Here is a 22852-nt window from a genome sequence, read left to right as displayed (position 1 = left end):
ATTAAAAATTTTTAACTGGCATCTTGTATTTTTGTTAGATCTGGCCACCCTAACCCTTTTACTTCCAAATATTAATTGAACATAAATTATGAAAAAATTACATAAAGTTGATAGCTTGAGATTTGAGTTATATATTTCTCCTAAATATTTGATCTAAGCACTTTATTTTCCATAAACAGTTCATTTGTTTTCTTTTGAGGCAAGCCTCCAGCAACCAAATAGTTATTACAGGCAATATACTTCAATGTGAAGATGCTTTGCTTCTAAATGCCATAAACTTATCAGTTGCAAGCAATTTCTGAGGCTAAAAAAAAACTGGTTTATGTCTCTTTCTCTCACACAGACCATAAATAAAATTAGTCTTGATTTAGGTTGTACACATCTCAAGTGATTAAAAAAAAAATCCGGTTATGAGAAAATCAGCAAGGTTAAGGCCCTGAAAGTAATCACTTTGCCTAGGGTGACTGCTAATTTATGTTGCCTGAATGGAAAACAGAACTGATTATTTTACTCTTCTGTGTTGCTCTCCTGGAGGAAAAAAACCTGTGGTTTGTGGAAGGAGAACTTGAGTCTGGAATAAAAACAGAACTGTATAATATAACTTTTATTTGAAGGTGAGCTCAAGAAATATCACTTATCAAACCAACGACCTAAGGAAGATGGGGGTTCTATAATTTGAGAATACGTGTCATTTTCCAGATACAAGAGGACGAAATACTTTGCACAGCTTTCTCTAATTTCTGCTTTGCTGTTTGAAAAAAATTAGGAAGTTAGATTCTTATTGCTTAATACCTAAGTGCTGATAATAGCCCTTGTAAAGAAAATAAACCTGTCATCAAATGGCACTAGAAATTATATCAGAAGTTACTGGGTTCCCTTGTTACCTAACTTCTAAGTCCCTAAAACTAACTGTATTTGTGCCCCAAGTGTCATAAATTTCATTTTGCAAACATGTGTAGATCATTTATTTCCAGCAAAAAAAAAAAAACAAAAGAAAAAACAAAAAACGATGCTGAAGAGCCTTGGTGTATTCAGAGACAAAGATGGTTCCTAATGCTGTTTCTATTTGTGCTCCTCAAAAAAGTTCTGTACTTTCAGAGACAAGGGGAAATCATACGTTAAGTGAGGCTTTTGTTTATTTATATCTCACTTTCCCCGGTCTCCTGCAAACACAGGAGGCGAAATGCTTGTTAAAAAATTGGGACAGTGCTCCAAGCACGAGGTAGGCGAGGTCCTGGTCGGCGGCCCCGGAAGGCCGCGGGAAGAGCCCGGCTGTGAAGGGCCGGACGGGGGAGGCGGGTCGGGCCCCCGCGCCTCAGCGAGCCCAGGCTGCCGCCGGCGCTGGCCGCGACCCTAACCGAGCGAACGTCGCCCGCACGCAGCCTGGGCGCGCGGCCACGCCGACTGCAGCCGGCCTTCCGGGCTCCGGGAGTGCGAGCAGGCCCGGCAGCGCCCTTCCCGTGCTCGGAGAGCTCCGTTCCAGGAGAAAGGCCGCGAGGGCGGGGCTTGGGGCAGCGCGGGGCTGTTTCCTCACACAGTGGTCAGTCAGGGCGAGGAGAGGCCGCCAGGGCGGAGCGCCACATGGCGCGACCCCGCCGGGCCTCAGCGTTGGCGGGGACCGAGGGAGCGGTGTAGTGCGAGCAGCTCAAAGCGCACAGCGTGGAAGGATGGGTCAACTAACGAACGTTTCACCACAGCCCACACGCCCAGGAGGCAATTTGAGAGCGCATGGGGGAGGGGCAGAGAGAACAGGCAGCTTGCAGAGAGCATGCTCTGTTCTAAGAGCCGTAAGTGGAGGGCCAGGCATGCGCAGTGAGGCCAGGGTGGGTTGGCAGCAGGGAGGGGCCGGCGTGAGCGGGCTGCTGTGTTTATCCGGTTTTCTGGGTGGGCGGTCAAGGCGCACGCGTAAGGGCGAAAGGCGGCGGGCTGGATAGTGGAATGCGCATGCGCGGAGCGAGCCGGTAGCTCCGGGAGGGCGTGGAGGGGGCTCTTAGAGGAGAAGCAGGGGAAAAGGGAAGCGAAGGGAAAGGAAAGGGCGGGGGGGAGGGGTGAGAGTGTGCTCTGCGCATGCGTGCGGGCGCTAGCGACGACGGCGGCGGGGGAGTCTCGGGGATGACAGTGGCTTTGCCCGTTGGGGTAACGGTCGTCGTCGCCGGCAGGGCCTGAGGCGCCGGACAGTCCGCGGGATCCATTAAGGCCGCAGCAGCCCGGGCCCTACCGAGTTAGAGAGGCGCGTGGAGTCAGGGTGAGGGCGGCGAGGCTCGGGGGGGAGGGGCCTGCGACGGGGCCTTGCTGTGTGCTCTGGGCGGCGGCGGGGCCTGGCTGTGCGAGCGCTCGCCTCCGCTGCGGCCGGGCGGGAGCCGTGGGCGGCGGCGGCCGTCGTGCTTGGCGGAGGAAGTCTCTGTGTGTGCGGCGCGGAGAAGATGGCCGGGCAGTGAGGGGGCGGCGCTTGCGCCTGGTGACCTCGGAGTGAGCGACTGAGGAGCGAGGGGCGCCGCCGCGGCCCGGCCGGGCCTGCTCCCCGCCCCCTCCCGCCGCCGCCGCCGCCGCCGCCGGCCCGCGCACTTCCTCCCCGGCCCTCCCCTGTCGGGTGGGGGACTCTCCTGCCCGTTTCGCCACCTCAGGGAGCAGCGGGCTTGTAACCGCCGGGGCGGAGAGCCAGGCGCAGTCCGGGTCCCGCGTCCGATATGGAGGGAGCGGCGGCGGCCTCCGCTAGCCGCAACTGCAACGTTCGCCGCCGCCGCGGCTTGGTGCACTAGATTGAGGAAGCCGACGCCCGAGCTGCCCTCCTCGTCGCCGCCGCTACCTCTGCGCCGGGCGCTGTGATGGAGTAAGGGCCCTGCAGCCCGTGAGAAGCGTGCCCGCCCCTCGGACCGGGCCGGGGCCTGCTCCCGCGCCCGCCCAGCTCGCCCTGAGGAGGTGCCTCCGCGTCCGGAGATGCAGCGAAGGCCGCCTGCCGAGCCGCGGGGCTAGACTGAGCGCCGAGTCCCGGGCCCGAGCGCCGAAGCCGCCGCGTTCTTCGCCCCGAGGCTGCCTGGGACAAACTCGAACGCTGGTTTCTCTTTCTCTCTCTCTCTCTCTCTCTCTCTCTCTCTTTTTTTTTTTTGTCTGCAAGTCTCAGGGACGGAGGAGGGGCGCAAAGGCCCCATGTGTGGGAGGATTGCTTCAGCTCCACAAACTTGCACGGATTTTGGTTACTACTTTGGCCAGTGGTTCTTCTCTGATTTCCTCCGAATTGTTGCAAATTCGCCATTGTTCCCTGGCTGCTTACAAAGTTGGATCCGGAATTTCTTTTCAACCGGGAGCCAACGGTGTCGAGGTGTCTGCAATGAACCCCGTGAATGCTACTGCTCTCTACATTTCTGCGAGCCGCCTAGTGCTCAACTACGACCCCGGAGACCCCAAGGCGTTTACAGAGATTAACAGGCTCTTGCCTTACTTCCGACAGTCCCTCTCTTGCTGTGTTTGCGGTGAGACGCTTTTTATTGTTCCCTTTCAATGCTTGTTTTAAAACTAGGCATTGGTCACAGGAATGGTTTGGCGGCGTGGTAGTTTGTGTTAAGCTTTTGTTATTTGTGCATTAGCATACGGTCATTAGTTTTGAAACTCGTCAAAGGACTTTTGCCCAGCGTTTCAGAAAGACAGCCCTTCTAAACCGTTTTGTACGGCGGCCTTAACGTTCAGAACTGTTTAGTTCGCCTCGGGTCAGTTGCTTGCTGTTCCTATTGATGGTTTTATAAATGAGGTGAAGTATGCTTGTATATTGCCTCCCCCCCCCCCCCCGCCCCAAACCTTTGCAAGAGCTGACAACACTTACGTTGTTAAACGTGGTTAAGCCTGGTTAAAAAATGTACATGTGGCGTGTTTGCATTTCCCCAAACTGGTGTTATGTGTGGGTGGTGGTATAGTCTTATGAACCCACAGCTTGTGAACTCGGTGCAAAACTTTTCTCCGTGTTCTTCAACAAATGCTTTGACAGTTTGACGGTAAACAGTGAGCCCAGGAAGACTGATGGTACTGTTTTTTAGTTGGTGGGATTTTTACAGGATTGTTCCTAATTTTCTGGTTTTAATATGTTGTGGCCTGGAAGACTGTTATTTTAGGTGGTGGTTGTCTCCCCGCCCCCGAATATTTTGTGCAGGGTAGGGTACTTTCAAGTTATTTTTGAGAGGTGAGGATATGCTAAATTCTCTAATCGAAGTGTCTCAAAAATGCTAATTTGAATTAACTATGCACCAATAATAGTTTTTCAAAAAACGTGGACTTTAGTACAAAGGAAATGGCAACTGTCAAAAAGCAGTTCTCCAAATTTTGAGGTCCTGTGATCCACTTGTTTAGTCAGAACTTAAAAAATTCAGGCATTTCAGGCTTATCTTCGATAAAAGAAATTTTATGGCTGTAGTGGCTGTAGCAGGATATGGTATTCATTTGAGAATCTTGCATCATTTTCTGAATACAGCTTTGGGGCAGGGCACTGACGGGGTGGGGGGTGGGGGGGTGCAGATGAGGTGGAGATTGTGTTTTTTTGCATACCAGGTACTTAATCCCATAAACATTTAAGTAACTGTTAGAATGTGATTAAGTGCTAGTGTGACTGGTAACAAACACTTAACACCTTTATAGGGAAGCATTTGCCCTGGGCAAATCACCACTGCCCTGGGCTTCAGTTTCTTAATATGAAATGAGAGCTTTGGGCTAGATTCCAAGTTTCCTTTCACCTTAAATTTTACAAATATGAATTTGCTTGGTTTCATGGTACTCCCCCACCCTACTTCCAGTTTTTATGGGGTGCTGCTTTTTATGTTCTAACAGCTTTTGATGGTTTTGGACCGAGGAGATAGAGCTGCTATAACTTCATTTTCTACAAACCTTCCTTTTGGGGGAGATTGCTACTCTTGCGATGTATGGGAAAGAGGGCGTAGGGCATCCCATCCTAGCCTGCTGGAACAGCAGTAGTGAGTGATGTCATTATCCAGGTTAACACTCAAAGATCCTGGTAGGTTTCCTTTTTACTAGGGAGATGGAACTTAAACTAAGAGTGAAATGGTAGTTTTGAATCTTGTAGATGCTTGGAATTTTAAGTTCTTGTCAATGGGTTCAGGATAGTTATGGTCTAATTGAACATTTTCCCAAATTCTAACCTAGATTTTAAAAATGAAAAAAAATTTTTAAAAATTTTAAAAATTCCTTGCAGGGAGCCCGATGTGGGACTCAATCCCAGGACTCCAGGATCATGCCCCAGGCCAAAGGCAGATGCTCAATGGCTGTGCCACCCAGGCCACCCTAAAAAATGAAATTAAAGCTACATTTAAAAAAAAGTCCAATTGTAGCTTTTTTTTTAAAGCCAGTCTTGGCAACACAAGGGGAATTTTTCTGACAGTGAGGCTCTGCCATTTTTCCTTCTTGTTCAAGCTACTCCATCCTGTGGAAAAGATTTGTGGGTTTTACTTTTTCCCTAATTAAAATTGAGTAGCTGGCATAAAATGTCAGGATGTAGGTTCAGGCCTACCCTCTCTGACTCCCCATCTCTTCGTACATACTCTGTGGTTATCAGGAGATGGGGAAAAAATTAGCAATTTGAATTCAGATCCAGCATTTAATTATCTTTGTATCAGATGTTGCCTACACTTTTTTTTTTTTTTTAGCAGAAAAGCATAAATACATTCAATAGAGCATGTACAACCTTACTTCATGAAGATAATAAACATGTAAAGTTTAATTCTATCTTGGTGCTGTAAATAGGGAGTTTATTTCATCAGTCCTTTCGAAGTCTGACCCAATCCTAACCTTTTCAGCCTTACATTTAACTGCTCTCTTATGTAATTTTGTGCTTTAGCTGGGTCGATGTTTTTGCCTTTTCAAACATACATGCCCCATGTCTCCTCTTTTCCCCACCTTAATTCTCTGAAGTCTCTTCTGTCTAAAAATACTTCTTTTCTCTTATGGTGTAACTCAATTTCCTCCCTCAGTGAATTCTTCCTTGCTCACTGCAGCAAAAAGTTTCGTTTGTCCTTTGAACCTCTGTAACCCTTTGTTCCAGTCATAGGCACTTACAGCTCTTTGGGTGCAGCTTTTATGTCTAAGTCTTCTGATATCTTAGGGAAAAATACTATTTTGGGGGTACATTTTTGTGTGCCTCTTGCCTCATTCACTATTTCCTATTCAGTCACTTGCATGTTGGTATTTATGACAGACTCGGAGGAAGTATTCAAGGAGACTCCTACAAACTTTGCAGTTAGGTTCAAATCTTGGCTCTTCCAGTTACTGTGTTGGCAAGTTGCTTTAACTTTTTGGCTCCCTTTCCTTTACCTACAAAAGGAGATAACTATACTTTCAAGTTTGTTTCTTCAAATTTGCATTATATGTGGGTTTATTTTTAAGTGGGGGGGAAAACCTGTTGAACTCATGAGATCAAGTTGCATAGACTTGTCTGGCACATATTAAAATGTATCTGACACTTAGTATATGCTTAATATCCCACCTTTGTACAGAAGTAGAGAAAGGAGGAGGTGAGGGAAGAGACTGTACTGTCAGGTCAATTATTGTCGAACCTAGATTATTCACTGGAACTACAGGTTTTGTATCATGGTTCTTTGAAATGTTAATTAGCTGATTATCACTGTTTATTTTTCAGTTCCTTTGTATATTTAAACTGTCTGAAATTTCTAGTGAATGGGACAGTGGTGCTCCAGAGAATTACTGTACTTTCTAGGTCACAGGAACAGTGACCAAAACAGTATTACTGTGGGTACTATTTTTGTGTCCTTTCTTTCCCCTTGTTCTAAATGTTGGACTTGCGTTATCATTTATCTGAAAATAGAATTTCTTTTGCTAGCGTGATGAGATTTGATAAATTCTGCCCTAGGGATTTTAAGTTTTTCACTAAATTTACAAGTCCTCAAATGATACAGGTTTGGTATATAGAGTCAAATCCTGTTAGAGCTGGAAGGACACTTAAGTGGAAAAAAAATTAGTCTTTGGGATATTTGGAGTCCTATAAATCTATCATGTTTGAATCTCTACTTAGGCACATGGCGATTTTCTTGATGTTTGAACTAGAAACCAGGTAGTTTTGACTTTGGATTTATTGAATTGTGAAACCTTTTGGACATCCAGTTTCTCACTTATAAAATGGGAAGGGATGCAGATTAATTAATGTTTCCCACTGACATAGGGTTACATAGACCGATCAGGGTTTTGTTTTGGATATTAAGGACTTAACAAAACCCTGTCATCTTTTTTTTACTGTTGGTATTCTTGTTTTCCACTAAAAAGGAGGTAATTTCCTGAGGATGAGAGCTTTGCTTTTCTTATTCACTATTATGTCCTTTCACTTGAGAGTTATTGGCTCAAGTATTTGTTGAATGGATGAAATTAGTATTAAAAAGAGAAAGTTTCAAAGTAGAAATGTGTTCTCAGAGTAAAGTGTATGTCTTAACATTAAATAGATTTAGCTCTGTGAAAAATTAGTTTTCATTTTCCATTGTTTGTGGACCCACCTTGGAATTAGAGTATATGATCTCAAGAATCTTCTCCATTTATAGAATTCTGATTCTCTTTTAAGAGAAATACTTTTGAGCAAACAGTTTATAATTAGTAAGAATCTTCTACAGTGAGATGTGAACATATAGTTTGGAGTGATTTATTTTAAACTACTTATCTTTTATTTTTTAAACTGCTTTTAGATGGAAGCTAAATTAAAAGGCCATTTGAACTTTTTAAAAAAGGTTTTATTTATTAGACTGTGCAAGAGAGCAAGCAGGGGCGGCTGGTGGGGGGGATGGGTGGTCAGAGGGAGAGGGAGAAGCAGGGAGCCTGCCTTGGGGCTGGATCCCTGGACCCTAATCATGACCTAAACCAAAAGGTAAACACTTAGCCGACTGAGCCACTCTGGCACCCTTAAAAGGCCATTTGAATAATTGTACATAAATGTTATATTAATGTTTCATATTTACATTTTTTCCAAGTGTTCATTGATACTTACCTAATTTATTTGTACTTAAAATCACTGTAATTAAAATTTTTCATTTCAGCAAACACATAAAATTCATCATCTTAACCACTTTAAAGTGTACAAGTCTATAATAAGTATATTTACATTATTATGAAACCAATTTTCAGAACTTTTTCACCTTGCAAATCTGAAACTCTGTATCCATCAACCAACTACCCTTCTCTGTTAGCCTCTGATAACCACTATTCTACTTTCTGTCTGAATTTGACTATTCTAGGTACTTCATATAAGTGGAATCATACAGTATTTGTTTTTCTGTGATTGGCTTATTTATTAATTTATTTGTTAAAGATTTTATTCATTCATTCATGATAGACATAGAGAGAGAGAGAGAGGCAGAGACACAGGCAGAGGGAGAAGCAGGCTCCATGCAGGGAGCCCGACATGGGACTGGATCCCGGGACCCCAGAATCATGCCCTGGGCCAAAGGCAGGTGCCAAACCACTGAGCCACCTAGGGATCCCCCAGCTTATTTAATTTAGCATACTGTCCTGAAGGTTAATTCATGTTCTAGCATATATAAGGGTTTCCTTTCTTTTTATGGCTGAGTATTATTACATTGTATGTGTGTATCGTTTATCCATTCATCATTTAATGGACTTTTGGGTTGTTTCCACCTTTTGACTTCTGTGACTATGCTGCTGTGAACATGAATGTGCAAATAACTGTAAAGACCCTGCTTTCAGTTCTTTTAGGTCTATACCCAGAAATGGGATTGTTGAATTGTGTATGGTATGGAAATTTTTAATTGTTTTGAGGAACCTCTTTACTGTTTCCTAGTATTTTACAATCCACCATTTTACAATCCCACTAATAGAACAAGAGTTCTAATTTCTCCACGTCCTAGGTAACGTTTTCTTTTTAAAATAGTAGCCATTCTAGTGGGCAGGAGGTGATGTCTGTGGTTGTGATTTGCATTTCTTTTTTTTTTTTTTCAATTTCTTTTTTTTTTATTTTTTAATTTTTTGTATTTATTTATGATAGAGAGAGAGAGAGAGAGAGGCAGAGACACAGGTAGAGGGAGAAACAGGCTCCATGCATCGGGAGCCTGACGGGGGATTCGATCCCGGGTCTCCAGGATCGCGCCCTGGGCCAAAGGCAGGCGCTAAACCGCTGCGCCACCCAGGGATCCCCTCCAATTTCTTTAATTAGTGATGTCGATTATCTTTATATGCTTCTTAGCCATTTGTGTTACCATTTTTGGAGAATATCATTTTTCATCTCAAACTTACTCATTACATCTTTACTAATCACTTGTTCTAAGTGCTAGACTAGAAAGATGAATAAGACACATGGTCATTACCCATATGTTCTTCAGTGTTTGGAGAAGAAAGATAAGTAGATCAGCAGTTATTTGGGAAGTGCTGTATTAGAAAATCTCAAGCATTGTAATAGAGCACTTGTAAGTTTATTGCTTGTGTAAGAGTTTCAGAAATTAACCACAAATGAGTTTTCCTCTCTATATAATTTGCTTTTGAATAGCTGTTTAGAGCAAAGTTTAAGCAAACCTGATTGGTATTAAGCAGAGTTTGGTTTACCGGTTTTTTTCTTGGGGCTTAAGTTCATTTATTCTCTCTGGGAAGAATTCTTCAGGCAGCATTTATTTGGTAAGCTGGTAAGGAAAAACAATATTTAGTAATTTAGTAATTTGTTTTGGCAGATGACACTTTCATCCCAGATATATTTATTTAACTGATATCCTAATAAAAATCTTGCTACAGTTTTCCCTTTTAATATTCTAAAAATTAGTTCATTTTTTCATTCCTCGTTAGGTATGCTTATGCAAAGTGAAATTGCCTTAGGGAGAGGGCTTCCAAAGTATATTATTATAGATGCTGAAAGAGATGAAAAGAGGTTTGATCCACAGTTAGTTGTCATTATGATATAACCATCTGAAAAGTTAATGATACTAGTTTAAATAATGGTTCAGGGGGCACCTGGGTGCCTCAGTTTAAGTGTCTGACTCTTGGTTTCAGCTCAGGTCATGATCTCACAGTCTTGGAATCGAGCACCATATTGGGCTCTGTGAGGAATCTGCTTGAGGATCCTCCTCCCCACCTCCTGCTGTGCACTCAAGCTCACTGGCTTTCTCTCCCTCTCCCCCCACCTCTCCCCCTCCCCCCTCCCCCCCCCTCTCCCCAGGCGCCAACACGCGCTCTCTCTCTAATTAAAAAAAATAGTAATGGTTCAAGACAAGAAGTACAGTACTGTAGGGCAGCCCCGGTGGTGCAGCGGTTTAGCGCCGCCTGCAGCCTGGAGTGTGATCCTGGAGACCCAGGCTCGAGTCCCATGTCGGGCTTCCTGCATGGAGCCTGCTTCTCCCTCTGCCTGTGTCTCTGCCCCCCCCCCCCGTGTCTCTATGAATAAATAAACAAAATCTTAAAAATACAGTACTGTAGAATTAGAAATTGCTTCAGTCTGGTGAGATCTAGGAGTTATGGGGCTTGAGATGGGCCAAGGAGAATGGTATAGTGGACATTTTCAGCAAGGTTGAAGGGAGAGAACAGTTGGCTGCAGAAAATCAAGTTTATGTGTTGTGAAGAGTGCTTATAGGAGATCCCTTACTCTATAAGTTGAGTCTCAGTCTTTTGTGTGGTGAGCCTTGATGCTGGGCTAAGTGATTTGACATTTATCTGTAGAACTGTGTGTGTTTTTTTCTTTTCCTGAAATATGCTCTGTGGGACATTTAAATCAAAATCACCTAAAGGGCTCATTCAAATTCAAATTCCCAGTTATCATCTCAGACTGACTGAATTGGAATATCTGTGAGCAGGTTCCTGTCATCTGCATTTTATTCCCCCATCTTGATATGGGACTGGGAGTTTGCAAATCAGAGTTGTAAGCATTTGAGAAACAGCATTGTAAGAAAGTGATTGTGATTGAAATTCTGTTTTCTGTTTTAGGAAAGATTATTTTGGGGGTAGAATGTGGGATTGATTATTAAAATATGGTGAAATTCAATTAGGAAGTATAATAGATATATCCATATTAGAAAGAAACCTGAATAGTGGTGGAAGTGGAAAGGAAACAACCTAAGATAATATGAAGGGAAAATTTTGTCTTTCTTATGGTTATCATAACATTTTAAATCTCTGAAATATATTGTATTATACTTTGTTATGGTTAGGCATATTTTACCACAAATAGATTAAATGAGGCGTTTCGCACTCTTAAATTTACAAACACATTCAGCACATTGCTTTCACATATACCTGATAAAATGTACTGAATTTTATTTTTTTTTATTTTTTTATTTTTTTAGAACATCTTAAATTTTTAATCTTTCTTTACAGGTTGCTACCCAGACCACTTTTGATTAAGAAAACTATACAAAGTTAGTAACTGCCACAAGCAAACGCCAGGCGGCAGCATGTATCAGTTTTCCACAGAGTCCTGCATTGTGGGGGGGGAGGAGGGGGGGTCTGAATGCGCTGCTTGGGGTCTCTGCTCACGCTCGCTGGTGGTGGCAGAGTTTAGTCCACAGTTCGCTTCTTCCCGTATTTCTTTGTAAATTCTTCTGCGTTCTTAGAGAATTTTTTACGGTTCTTAAGAGTATTCTTCAGCTAGGTCAGACCGAAGTGGGTGTTCCGGCTGGGGGTTGTTCATCAGTGCTATGAGGGACTGGATTACTTGGTTGGTTTTGGTTGCTGGCTTCCAGTTTTCAGCACTAATTACTGGCAGACAGACCTGTCCCTTTTCATCGATGTTTGGGTGATCTTTGTTTTAAATGTGATCTTCGGTGGTTTGAATGGGTACTCTGCTGGAAAGTTGATTTCGATTCTGAAGGCCCCTTTATCACATGGAGGGTTGTCAGGAACAATAAGCCTTTGCCAAGTCAATAAATTAGCTTCATCAACCTGGATGTTATGGAAGTTTTTCCTTCCATATTTGTGGATTTCTTCAAGCTCCTTCAGCCTTCTGCTGGCCGCCATCTTGGAATTGGTGCTGCTGCTTTCTGTACTGAATTTTATTGAAGAACTGACAAAACCTGGGAGTTTAATGAAGATGCTTGGAAAATATTGAAGGAGTCAGAAGTAACTTAGTTACAATCAGAAGTGAAGTCAGTAAGGGTGTTGAGTTTGGAAGGACGTGAAGTATTTAGATAGGCTGGTTTGAAGTAATTTGAGGACAGTTCAGTTAAAATATTCTTCAGAGATTTAGCAGTTTGGTATTGGATTTTGAGAGCGGTCAAGTGCTTTAGAGAGGTTGCAGGTAAGATTGGAATTAGAGGTGGATCAGGTGTGGGCCTGAGAAGAATGAGACAATGTTGAATAATGTGATGGTCCCTGGGGTTATGAAGAAATACTGGAATTAGGAAATGATAAACATATACCCTATTTATAATGTTTTTATTTTATGCTCTTCCCTGGAAACTCTGATTTTAAAATAATTTTATATACTATTTGATATAGTAAAACATAACATGTGTTTTGAACCTTGGGGTTGTGGTTTTCATTCTCAGATTAACTGTATAACATCTAGTTCTCCTTTCTTAGTAGTAGTTCTTGTTTTCTTTGTGCATGCATAGCATACCTTCAGTAATTGGCTCCTATCTTCTTATATTGGCTTCTCTCAGAGTCTACTTGGCTACTTTTATATATGATTAATTTGAGTTTTTGTGAGTTTTGATGTGCTTTCTGTATTTTAAAAAGTGGTATTTCAAAATCTTATTCTAATTTCTCGTATTTTTCCCTGGGTCCAACAGTGACCTTTGGCTTTTTACCATTTAGTTTCTGTTACTATGACTTTCTCTTTTATAGATTTTTTTTTGTTGTTGAATTAAAATTTTTAAAAAAAAGATTTTATTTATTTACTAATGAGAGACCCAGAAAGAGAGGCAGAGACATAGGCAGAGAGAGAAGCAGGCTCCAGGTAGGGAGCCCAATGCAGTACTCCATCCTGAGACTCCAGAATCACGCCCTGAGCTGACAGCAGACACTCAACTGTTGAGCCACCCAGGTGTCCCAGGAAATTTATTTAGATAAATTTTCACCTTTATTGCCATATATCTGGTCATTTTTCTTACCTTTTTCTTGTTCTGACTCAGTTCATAATATTTTAGCAGAATTATTTTCATTCATTGCTTTTCTCTTCCAGAAACTTTTAATCTTTGTAGAGTTAAAACATTTGGTTTTCTCAAGTTGTTTTCAAGCTAGTGTATTTTGTTTGCTGACTATAGTTGTCTGTCCATTTTCTTTTATGTTACATCCTGTAGAAAATGTGCACGTAAAATGCTCTCTGGTCTCAAATTTGGAAATACATTTTCAGGCAAAGTTGAGTAGTTTTGAAATTCTTGATGTAACAGAGGCATACCTAAAGTGGGGATGGGTGGTCCAGTGTATAACCTAAGAACTTTTTTGAACTTCTGTCAGTCATGCTAAATGTTATTCCTTTTGAAGTTTAAATACCGACCTGATGTTCTGAAATTTGGGACTCTGGTCAGATGTAATATAGGAATCTAGGATTAGAAAGGAGCATTCTATTCTAATTCAAGCACCCTTGGCTTTCTGAATACCCTCTACAGTTAATTGGTTGGTTGGCTGGCCTGTGACTGAACATATTCAGGATATGACATAGGAAGTTCTATCCATCAGAAGCTGGGGTTGTCTCAGGTATCCCTTTATGGTATCATTGAGCTTGCCAGGTCAGTTTTTACATAGGTCTAACAAGGAGGATGTCACTAGGTTATTCTTCATGATGAGAATTTCTAGAGCTTTATGGAGAAAGGATTGCATATCATACAACCATTTCTTCACATCAAATAATCTTTTCTGTTAATAGTCTTGAAAGTTCATCCAAGCATTTTCTGGAAAATTTCTAGGATAAAGAAGCTAATAAGTTAAATTCTACTCTACAAAATAACCATATCATTGACCGCTTTTTAAGTTGTCTTTATAGAAGGTTCTTTGTTCCATTTCGCAAGTCTCTGTAATTGCCTCCCACTGATTTTTTTTTTTTTTTTTTTTTTTTTTTTTTTTTGTGGTTGTTTTCTGGAACAATTCAGGAAGCCTTTGATAAAGTTTTAACCTTCAACTGTTGGAAAGCAGTTTTCATGTCTTTCCTGATAATATAAGCATCACTAAGTTACCTGTGCTGGAAACATCTTGGTATCAGTTTCTTTTAAAAATGTGGACTTTTGTGTCCATGCCCACAACATTTTGGATGTGGTTATCTACTTTCACCATTTGGACAAATTATTTTATTTCTTTGTTTCATTTGTAAGATGAAGTTGTTGGACCAGAGCAGATACTTGGTTGTGAATTTGGCTTCCAGACGCTTTTTTTTTTTTTTTTTGCTTGGTTAAAAATTTAATGTGTTGGTGGTCAGTGTTTTAAAATACGGAGTTCACATAAAAACCCAAATTTTAGGTGCCGTCTGGAAAATTGTAAGACCTGGCAACACTGGATCTATGTTCCCTGTGGCATGGCATCACTGGCTGTAGCTGATAGGAGATAGGAGGTTTGTCTTGGGGGTGGAGGTATGTCCTTTCCAGATTACCCTTGGTCCCACATAAGGTGGGACAAAGGTCCCACCTTTGTCACATTTACTTTTTTTTAAACTTTGCATGCTTGTCTCTGTAGGCACTTGGATCTGTAATCCTTAGAAATGGAGAATTTTGTGAGGTTTCTTGTGCCCTAGATACTGTCTTGAGCCATAGCATTCGAACGTTGTTGGGATCTTTAATTGTTTTGTAAAACCTTACCTAGACAGAATCAAGATTGCTTTTATCTATTCAGTCACAACATTCATTGGTTCACAGTATTTCTGGTCAATTAAAACATTTTCACAACTTGGTTGATGTGTTACCCAAATCTTCTCTATTCTTACTGGTTTTCTATTTTGTCAAGTTTTGAGAAGTGTTGAAATCTCTATATGGATTTGTCAGTTTGTCTTTGGAGTTTTATCAGTTTCTGCTTCATGTGTTTTGAAGCTGTCTTATTAGGTGCCGGTTAAAATAAATTTAGCTTTTAATGTTCTGCTCTACTAATTCTGTCTTCTGTCACTTCCAGGTTTGCTGTTCATTGATTTTTCTGCTCATTATGGGTCATATTTTCCTGCTTTTTTGCATGCCTAGTAAATTTTGATTCAAAGCCAGATAGCATAAGTTTCACCTTATTAATATTTTACCTTGTTGATGGATATTTTTGAACTGTAAGTATTTGTTCTTGGGATGAGGTTAAATTAGTTGGATAGAGTTTGATCCTTTTGAGGCTTGTTTTTAAGTTTTTGTTAGGTGGGACTAGTGCTGCCTTTAGGGACTAATTTTTTGATACTACTAGGGCAGGAACTTTCTGATTACTCTGATTCATCCTTTGTGAGTTCTGAGTTTTCTTACTCTGGTGGGAATAAGTGCTGCTTCTGAGTTATAGGGATTGTTCTCTCTGCTTCTTTCTGGGGGTTCTTTCTCCAGCCTGAGGTAGTTTCCTCTTACACATGTGCTAATTATTACTCTATGAGAGACCTTGTATGACTCTCAACTATAGAGAATTGAGGGTTACCAGAATGGAGGTTGGTGGGAGCATTGTTAAATAGGTGATGGGGATTAAGGTGGGCACTTGTGATGTATGGAAGTGTTGAATCAGGGATCCCTGGGTGGTGCAGCAATTTGGCGCCTGCCTTTGGCCCAGGGCGCGATCCTGGAGACCCAGGATCGAGTCCCATGTCGGGCTCCTGGTGCAACCTGCTTCTCCCTCTGCCTGTGCCTGTGCCTCTCTCTCTCTCTCTCTCTCTCTCTCTCTCTCTCTCTCTGTGACTATCATAAATAAATAAAAATTAAAAAAAAAAAGGAAGTGTCGAATCACTCACTATATTGTATACCTGAAACTAGTATTATACTGTATGTTAACTGGAATTTAAATTAAAAAAGAGAGAGAGACAGAGAAACCTATAAATCTCTAGTGCTCTTTCCTGGTGCAGCTGTCTCATCTCTAGTACTTTCTGGAGAAGTCAAGCTGTCTTGGCTTCCCAGCTCTGTCTTCTCAACTCAAGGAGACCCCTAGTCTTTGTGTGGGTTTTTCATCCTTGCTTTGTGGCCTGAAAATTTTCCAGGCAGTAAGCTGGGGCTGCTGAGCTTGTTTGTTCCCTCTCTCACTGATAACTGTTCTATGCTGTCTGTTGCCCAGTATCTGAAAACCATTGTTATGTCTGGTTTTCTAGTTATTTCAGGTAGAAGAGTCAAATCTATTTATTTCATTTTGTCTGGAAAGAGGTTATATTCTAACTCTATGTTGTCACATAGAGCAGCCACTACTGTGACATGTAAATTTTAAATATAGTTGATGCAGTTCTTTACTACTAACCTGAAGTGCTCAGTAGCTACACTGGGTGATGGTTACCTTATCGGATTTTGCAGATATAAAACATTTCCCATGATTGCATTAAAGTTCTACTGAACAGCTATAATAATAAAAGAATATAGATTTGTTTAGAAAACTGTGGTAACTTTGAAAGGTGCCTTCAGTGTTTTCATCTCAAGTTTTGATTTTAAAACCTTGAGATGAATGGGGTTGTGAGCAAATCACTGGAGCTCACTATATTTTTATAGAAGTTTCCTCAGCTCTGTTAGTGAATTGAGTTCAACATGTTCCACAATGTTCATATATTAAAAGGTGATACTTAAGAGAGAAAAAGTGTTTTGTTTTGTTTTTTTTTAAGATTTTATTTATTCATGAGAGACACAGAGAAAGGCAGAGACATAGGCAGAGGGAGAAGTGGCTCCCTGTGGGGAGCCCCATGAGGGACTCCATCCTAGGACCTTGGGATCACACCCTGAGCCAAAGGCAGATGCTCAGTAATTGAGCTACCCAAGTGCTCAAAAGAAAAAGTATTTTAACTATTTTTATTCCTTTAAAACAAGGCAGTTTGAGGAGATGTCAGATGAATATTAAACCAAACAGTGGTACCATAACAAGTTAATGATTCTGTGGAATTATCTGCTGTGAGGATTTTAAATTGTCTTATTTCTTAGTCCTATTATTCTGTTAACTCTTAGTCATATTTTTCTCAGTTCTTTTAATTCTTCCTATGTCCATTTGGCGGGCCATTGGTTAGGGCCGAGAAACATTAAGAAAATTAAGTTGGTTTTGAAATCCTAGGTAAGGAGGAGCATAAAGATATTAATGATTCTAAATATTTGGTTCATGATTTCTGTTAATTCTGAATTGTCTGTGTTCTCATATCCTGCAAATAATATAAACAAGGTGTTGGTAATTCTTCAAAAAACAATGTTAAAAAGAGAAAATGTAGTAATATGAATTATGGCCTTTTATTTTTAGAGAACAAAGATTACTTACTCTTGCAATGTGTCATTTGAAGTGTTTAGCAAGTACCAGTCTGAAGTCCCGGATCCCGGGATCATGCCCTGAGCCAAAGGCAGACACTCAACTGCTGAGCGACCCAGGTGTCCCCCAAAATGCATCTTTAAACATAATTTAAATAAGATAAGATTTAGTTCTTGTTTGTTAGAAGTCAGAAATTGTAGGTTTTATTAAAATGAATTTTATAGTAAAATCTTTAATAAAATGCTGATTAAATTTTTCTTAAAATTATTTTGTAACATTTCCCACTTAAATGATTAGAAAAAAATAACCAGGAGTTTTTGTTACTGTGAAAGATGGCATCAAGGCAAAAAAGATGAAAGCTCCTAATTCTGTTTGTGCATCAGAATTACTTGAGAAGGTTTTTTAAAAATGTACATTCCTAGGCAGTTTCTCCAGAAATTCTGGAGTATGCCACATAGGTAATTTAATATCAACCCTGGGATGACAGTAGGGCTGTCTTGGAATTCTCCTCGTGTCAGGTTAATAGGTGCGCTTTAAGAAAAGAACGTGTGCTGATAAACGTAAGCAATGCCTTAAATTTCTTGACAATATTCAGTTTTAAGACATTAATGTATTTTGGGATGACTCTCCAAGAGAATATGAAGACAAACCTGTTTATGCCTTCTGGTTCAATGGAAATTTGGAACTGAATTTATATTGATTAATTTGATTAATGTTTGGTTCAACTTAATTGTGACTAACTGACCAGCTTGTATTATCTTATTGGTAATAATTTAATAAGAGTCCAGTATTGCTTTGCTAACATATGGAAATAATGGAATATTACAAAAGTGCTCTGTAACCATAAGACACTATAAAAGTCTCCCCTAAGTAATTATTAAGATAAATGACGTCTGATCTTCTCTTTTAATTTTTACTAGAATATGAGAGGAGGTATGACTTGAGTTTATGACTGTGTTGTGGTTCTGAGTGGTTATACATCATCCATGTAATCTATGGTGTGTTTGGTTTTTTTTTTAGTTTGTAATAGTTGTTGACTGGTGAAGCTTTACCTTGTATAAACTGTGACATCACCAAGAGCATCGGGAAGTATTTTTCATAGTTTTAGGTTAACCAAAGGCATAAAAGTTAAAGAAACTGAAGTTTAACCACTCAGATGTTTGGTAAACAGCTTGGCTTGGGTAACATTCATACTTTGAAAATTGCAGTGTTTAACTGTTAATTTTTATTTCACAGCAAACTAGTTGTATTCCTTTACCCAAACTGGAAACATAGATTTTGTGTTTTTTCACTCCACCATTTCCCTGGCATGCGTGTTTAGCTGTCACTGATATCATTGTGGTAGTACTTAGTTACTTAAAATGATGTAATTGATATAATGAATTTTATAATGATTATTTGGTCAAGTGGCCAAGATACTCCACCCTGTATCATCATTTTTGGTGACTTAGGGATATCTGTCATATTATTTCTTTCCCTATTTTTAATTAAAATGCCTATTTTTCTGTCATACTAGGGAGCTAATGATGGTCTAGGCATGGTATTTAAATTACCAGAACTAATCATTTCTTTGAAACCTTAGTTTGTCATTTGAACCTCTTGATATTTTGAGGCATGTATTTGCCTTTTGGTTTACTACTAAAATAAATGTGTGGAAGCTTAAGGGAACATATTTAAGCAATGTTCAATCAAAAATTTAAAGACCTGGATTATGAATCCCTACTAAGAGGAAAATGGTCCTGTCTTCTTAGGAGATTTGTTCTCTGATCTCAAATTCATTTCTCTTTGACTTGAGCTCATTATTCTTTATAGTAGCTCTCATGCTTATGAATTTTACCTAATGGAAAGATTTTTAAGAGGTTTAGACTTCAACATATGTCTGCAAAAACTAAATTTGGCACAGGTTTTTTTTTGCAAGACTACAAACAGGCTTTATGAAGAACAGTTGTAGTTGTCCCAAACAGTTAATTCACTTGTGCTCATTTGCTAAGTTAATAAATATGATCTTTTTGTGGTGGTGTCATTTTCGTTAACTGAATTCAGAGAATTATTTTCTTGTATGTATACCTAGGAGATGTCTTACTTGCTATTGTTTGAAAACATTTTACATCTTAAATTTTGGGGTATAATTTTGGTGCTGTATTTCAAAGATGTAAAAAAGGTCTGAGAATCATTTTTTAAATGGGAGTGGCAGGCCCTAGCACAGTGCTTGGCATATAGCTGGGCCTTAGAAATTATATGCTTAAATGATTGAGGAAAGAGAAATGTTTTAAGTGAGGGTAGCCTAAAAAATTAACTTTTCATTTGGAAAAGGTGGAGAATGGAGATATTTAAGATATTTAGATCAGTGGGTTGAATACAGAAGGATTATTGTTGAGGCCCTGTGTCAGACTTTTGACACCCGTAGTAGTATGTTCTCCCACTCTACGTGTGCCTTGATATTGCTTTTGGAGACTGAATCTGGGCTGAATTATCTCATCCTCCTCATAGGAATTTAATACATACGTTTTACTTATTTTGTACATCTGTGTTATATGTATTCACACATTTAGTATAAAGACAGAATCTTCACTTAAAGTTTCTAATGCTGTACATTCTTAGACTGGTATGTAGGCTGAGCTTTTCTGTTGGAATCTCTTTACAGAGAAGATACTATAGTGCTTTGTGTAGCATATGTGGTGTTCACTAGGAACATTCAAGATTAACATTAGAAATTGAAGTTGGTGTATAGAGAATCCAAGGGGGGCTCTTGCAGGTCCAGTTTCTGTGCGGTAAGGATTTCCTGACCCTCACCAAACTATTGTTGAGCATCCATCCTTTCCTTTGACTTTTCCTGGCTCCCTTCTCTCACTGTTCATTATTGCCAGTACCCATTCATGTTTCTTCTTTCTCCCAAAAGGTTGAACATTTTATGGTTAGTTATTGATTCTGCTGTGGCCTAACTTCAGTGATCATTCTTTTTGATAAAGGAAATTAAAATTAAAATTCTTTTGATAAAGAAGGAAATTAAAATTGTCACTGTGGGGCATTGGGCAGCTCAGTGATTGGAGCGTCTGTCTCTGGCTCAGGGCATGATCCTAGGGTCCTGGGATTGAGTCCTGCATCATGACTAGGCCTATGTCTCTACCTCTTTCTCTCTCTGTCTCTCATGAATAAATAAATAAAAATCCTAAAATAAAATGGTCTCTGTGGATGCTGTGGATTTAATAGCAGATTAGGGATGGTGCTGGATAAGTAGAAGGAACTCCAGGTTGGGAATCCCGTAGATTCTGCTTCTATTCCTTATTGCCATTAACAAGCTATGTAATCTTAGGAAAGTCAGTCAGTCTTGGTTAAAATGGAACAAGTTGATTTCTAAGGTCACTCCGAACTTTAATGTGCTTTTTATGATTTATTGTACATTTATTAGATACTTGCTTACTTGCCGACACTTTTTAAAAATAGATAAACAAGTTTCTGGCCTTGAGTAAGTGAGACTCAGTGAATGGTGACAGTATAATATGGTAAGTGTTATAACAGGAGAATGTGCTAAGTGCTTTTTGAACTAACTGCAGCGTAGGAATTAAGGAAGGCTTCCTCTGGGAGGTCCTATTTGAGTTGATTCTCAGTGTTCTTCAAGGAAGAATTAAAGAATATTCTTCAAGGAAGGGAGAAGGACATTCTAAGGAAGACCAATCACAGAGAAATGAGTAAGTATTGCATGTTTTGGAATGGCCAGTGTTAGGTGGAGTTTTATGGAATGGAATGCAGTATGGAGAAAGCTTAATGGTATGAATTTTGGATTAGGGGCAGATCTGAAAGGCCTTATGTGTCATTCCAAAGACTTTGGATTTAAAGGCTGCTTGAAGATGTGTTTTTGTGTGTGTGTGTGTGGTTTTTTTTGGGGGGGGGCAGTTTTTATGGCTTTATGATGGGTTTTGAAAAGAAGAAAGACATCAGAGTTGTGTTTTAGAAAGATTACTTGGTGATGGTGTGGACGGTGGACTGATTGGAGCAGGTGAAGTCGAGGTAGGAAGATAAGTTGCAGTATTCAGGGTGAGAAATGATGAGTCAAGTAAGGCAGTAGTCATAGGAATAAACCTTGAAGGGTATACTTGGAAGACTTAGAGGCTATATGCAGTGAGACCCTGGAGACTGGATTTGGAATACTTGTGAAGAGCCTAGATTGTATCAAGCTTATCTGGTTTGATTTCTGGGTGAATAATGTTGTCAGCGTTCAAGAGAATAAGGGAGACAGGAGGAGGACCAGGTTTTTAGGTAGGGGTTTAGGGAAAGTATGTTAATATTTGCTCATGTTAAGTTTGAGTTGTCTGTGGGTGATTGGGAGGCATGAGATTCCTAATAGGCAGTTAGATATGTGGGTCTGGGCTCAGCAGAGAAGTTTTGAGCTGGAGGTAAAGATTCAGAAGTCACCAGTTTATAAATGGTAATTGAACCAGCTTTATGCACAGATCACACTGGAAGGAATGTGTGGAGCAATTTTTAACTTGGGGTGTCATCTCTTTTTCAAAAAGGTTCGTGATCCCCATGAGATTCTATGCAACAGCTTGTGTCTTTGCATATGTGTATAATCAGATTCTTGAAGGGGTTTGTGAGCTAAGATTACTATGGAATACTAGGATGGAGTAAGAAGAAGGATAGACCTTAATACAGAAACATTGGGGAATACTGAAATTAAGGAGAGGACAGAAAAAGAGGATATAAAAGAAGTGTAGGAGACTGTGTTAGGGCACAAGGGAGGAACTTTTTAAGGAAGAATGATCAACTAGAATGCCCATTGGTTTGGGATTAGCAATTTTTACCTTCTGTTAGAAGACTGAATCTAGGGAAATACTTTAGTATATGAATAACTGGGAGGAAATTGCTCTAGCGAAGGAAGCATTGAGGGTAGAAATGAGAGGGTATGAATGTAGTTAGGTGGGTAACTGAAGAAGGGAGGGTTGTTGGAGCCAGAGGCAGTAGAGGAGGGAAGGTTTATCTTGGAGGAAAGAAGAAAAAGGTATATAAATTGTGTGTGTGTTGGGGGGGGATGGGAGGTGGGGAAAGAGAGAGAATATTTAAATATGTAAAGCCTCTGGTAATTTGAAAACATGAAAATACGAGGGGAAGTGGAAACATGCAAGGATTTGTTGGATTTTATTTAGTAACATAGAAAATTTCAATATGCAAAACAGAACTTTAATAATACTTATCACCCCAACAATAAATGATCTCTAGCTGTAAAACTTTTGATGCACTCTGTATAAATCTTGCCGTAAAATCTAGAGTCATCAAATTTTAGAGCTGGAAAGAACCTTAGATATTTAGTCACTTTATAGCTTTAAGAAATGGAGGGCCAAGTCACTCTTAATGGAACACCATTATTATTTATCACATTTTTTTACTCAAAATTGATGAGATTTGGACAGTTGCAGAAATAACTAATTATCGTGGATGCCATGTCTGCATTACCCAAATCTCCAGGATTTAAGGACTTCATTCTCTTAATTCCTGGGAGTGTTGCTGGGGCTATCAGACCTCCTTGGGAATTGCCCTTGGCTTGAAGGGAGCCAAGCCA

General features: G+C 40.3%; 1 protein-coding gene and 1 pseudogene across 5 annotated transcripts in view; one reads left to right on the top strand and one right to left on the bottom strand.

Annotated features, from left to right (window-relative positions):
• The first annotated feature begins 1525 nt into the window (after positions 1-1525).
• MSL2 (MSL complex subunit 2) overlaps positions 1526-22852 on the top strand; it is a 35117-nt gene continuing 13790 nt past the window's right edge. The window contains exons 1-2 of one of the 5 annotated variants that reach the window (XM_041733968.1): positions 1526-1787; positions 3116-3470. In XM_041733968.1, coding sequence (XP_041589902.1) covers positions 1668-1787; positions 3116-3470 — 475 coding nt within the window. In that variant the 5' untranslated portion in view covers positions 1526-1667. The other 4 variants (XM_041733969.1, XM_041733971.1, XM_041733973.1 and 1 more) reach the window with 4 other exon arrangements.
• LOC121478734 lies at positions 10393-12870 on the bottom strand (annotated as a pseudogene).

This window comes from Vulpes lagopus, chromosome 19 (assembly GCF_018345385.1).
Source record: "Vulpes lagopus strain Blue_001 chromosome 19, ASM1834538v1, whole genome shotgun sequence".
In the NCBI taxonomy this organism is placed as follows: Eukaryota; Metazoa; Chordata; class Mammalia; order Carnivora; family Canidae; genus Vulpes; species Vulpes lagopus.
This window is presented reverse-complemented; position numbering and strand designations above follow the sequence as displayed.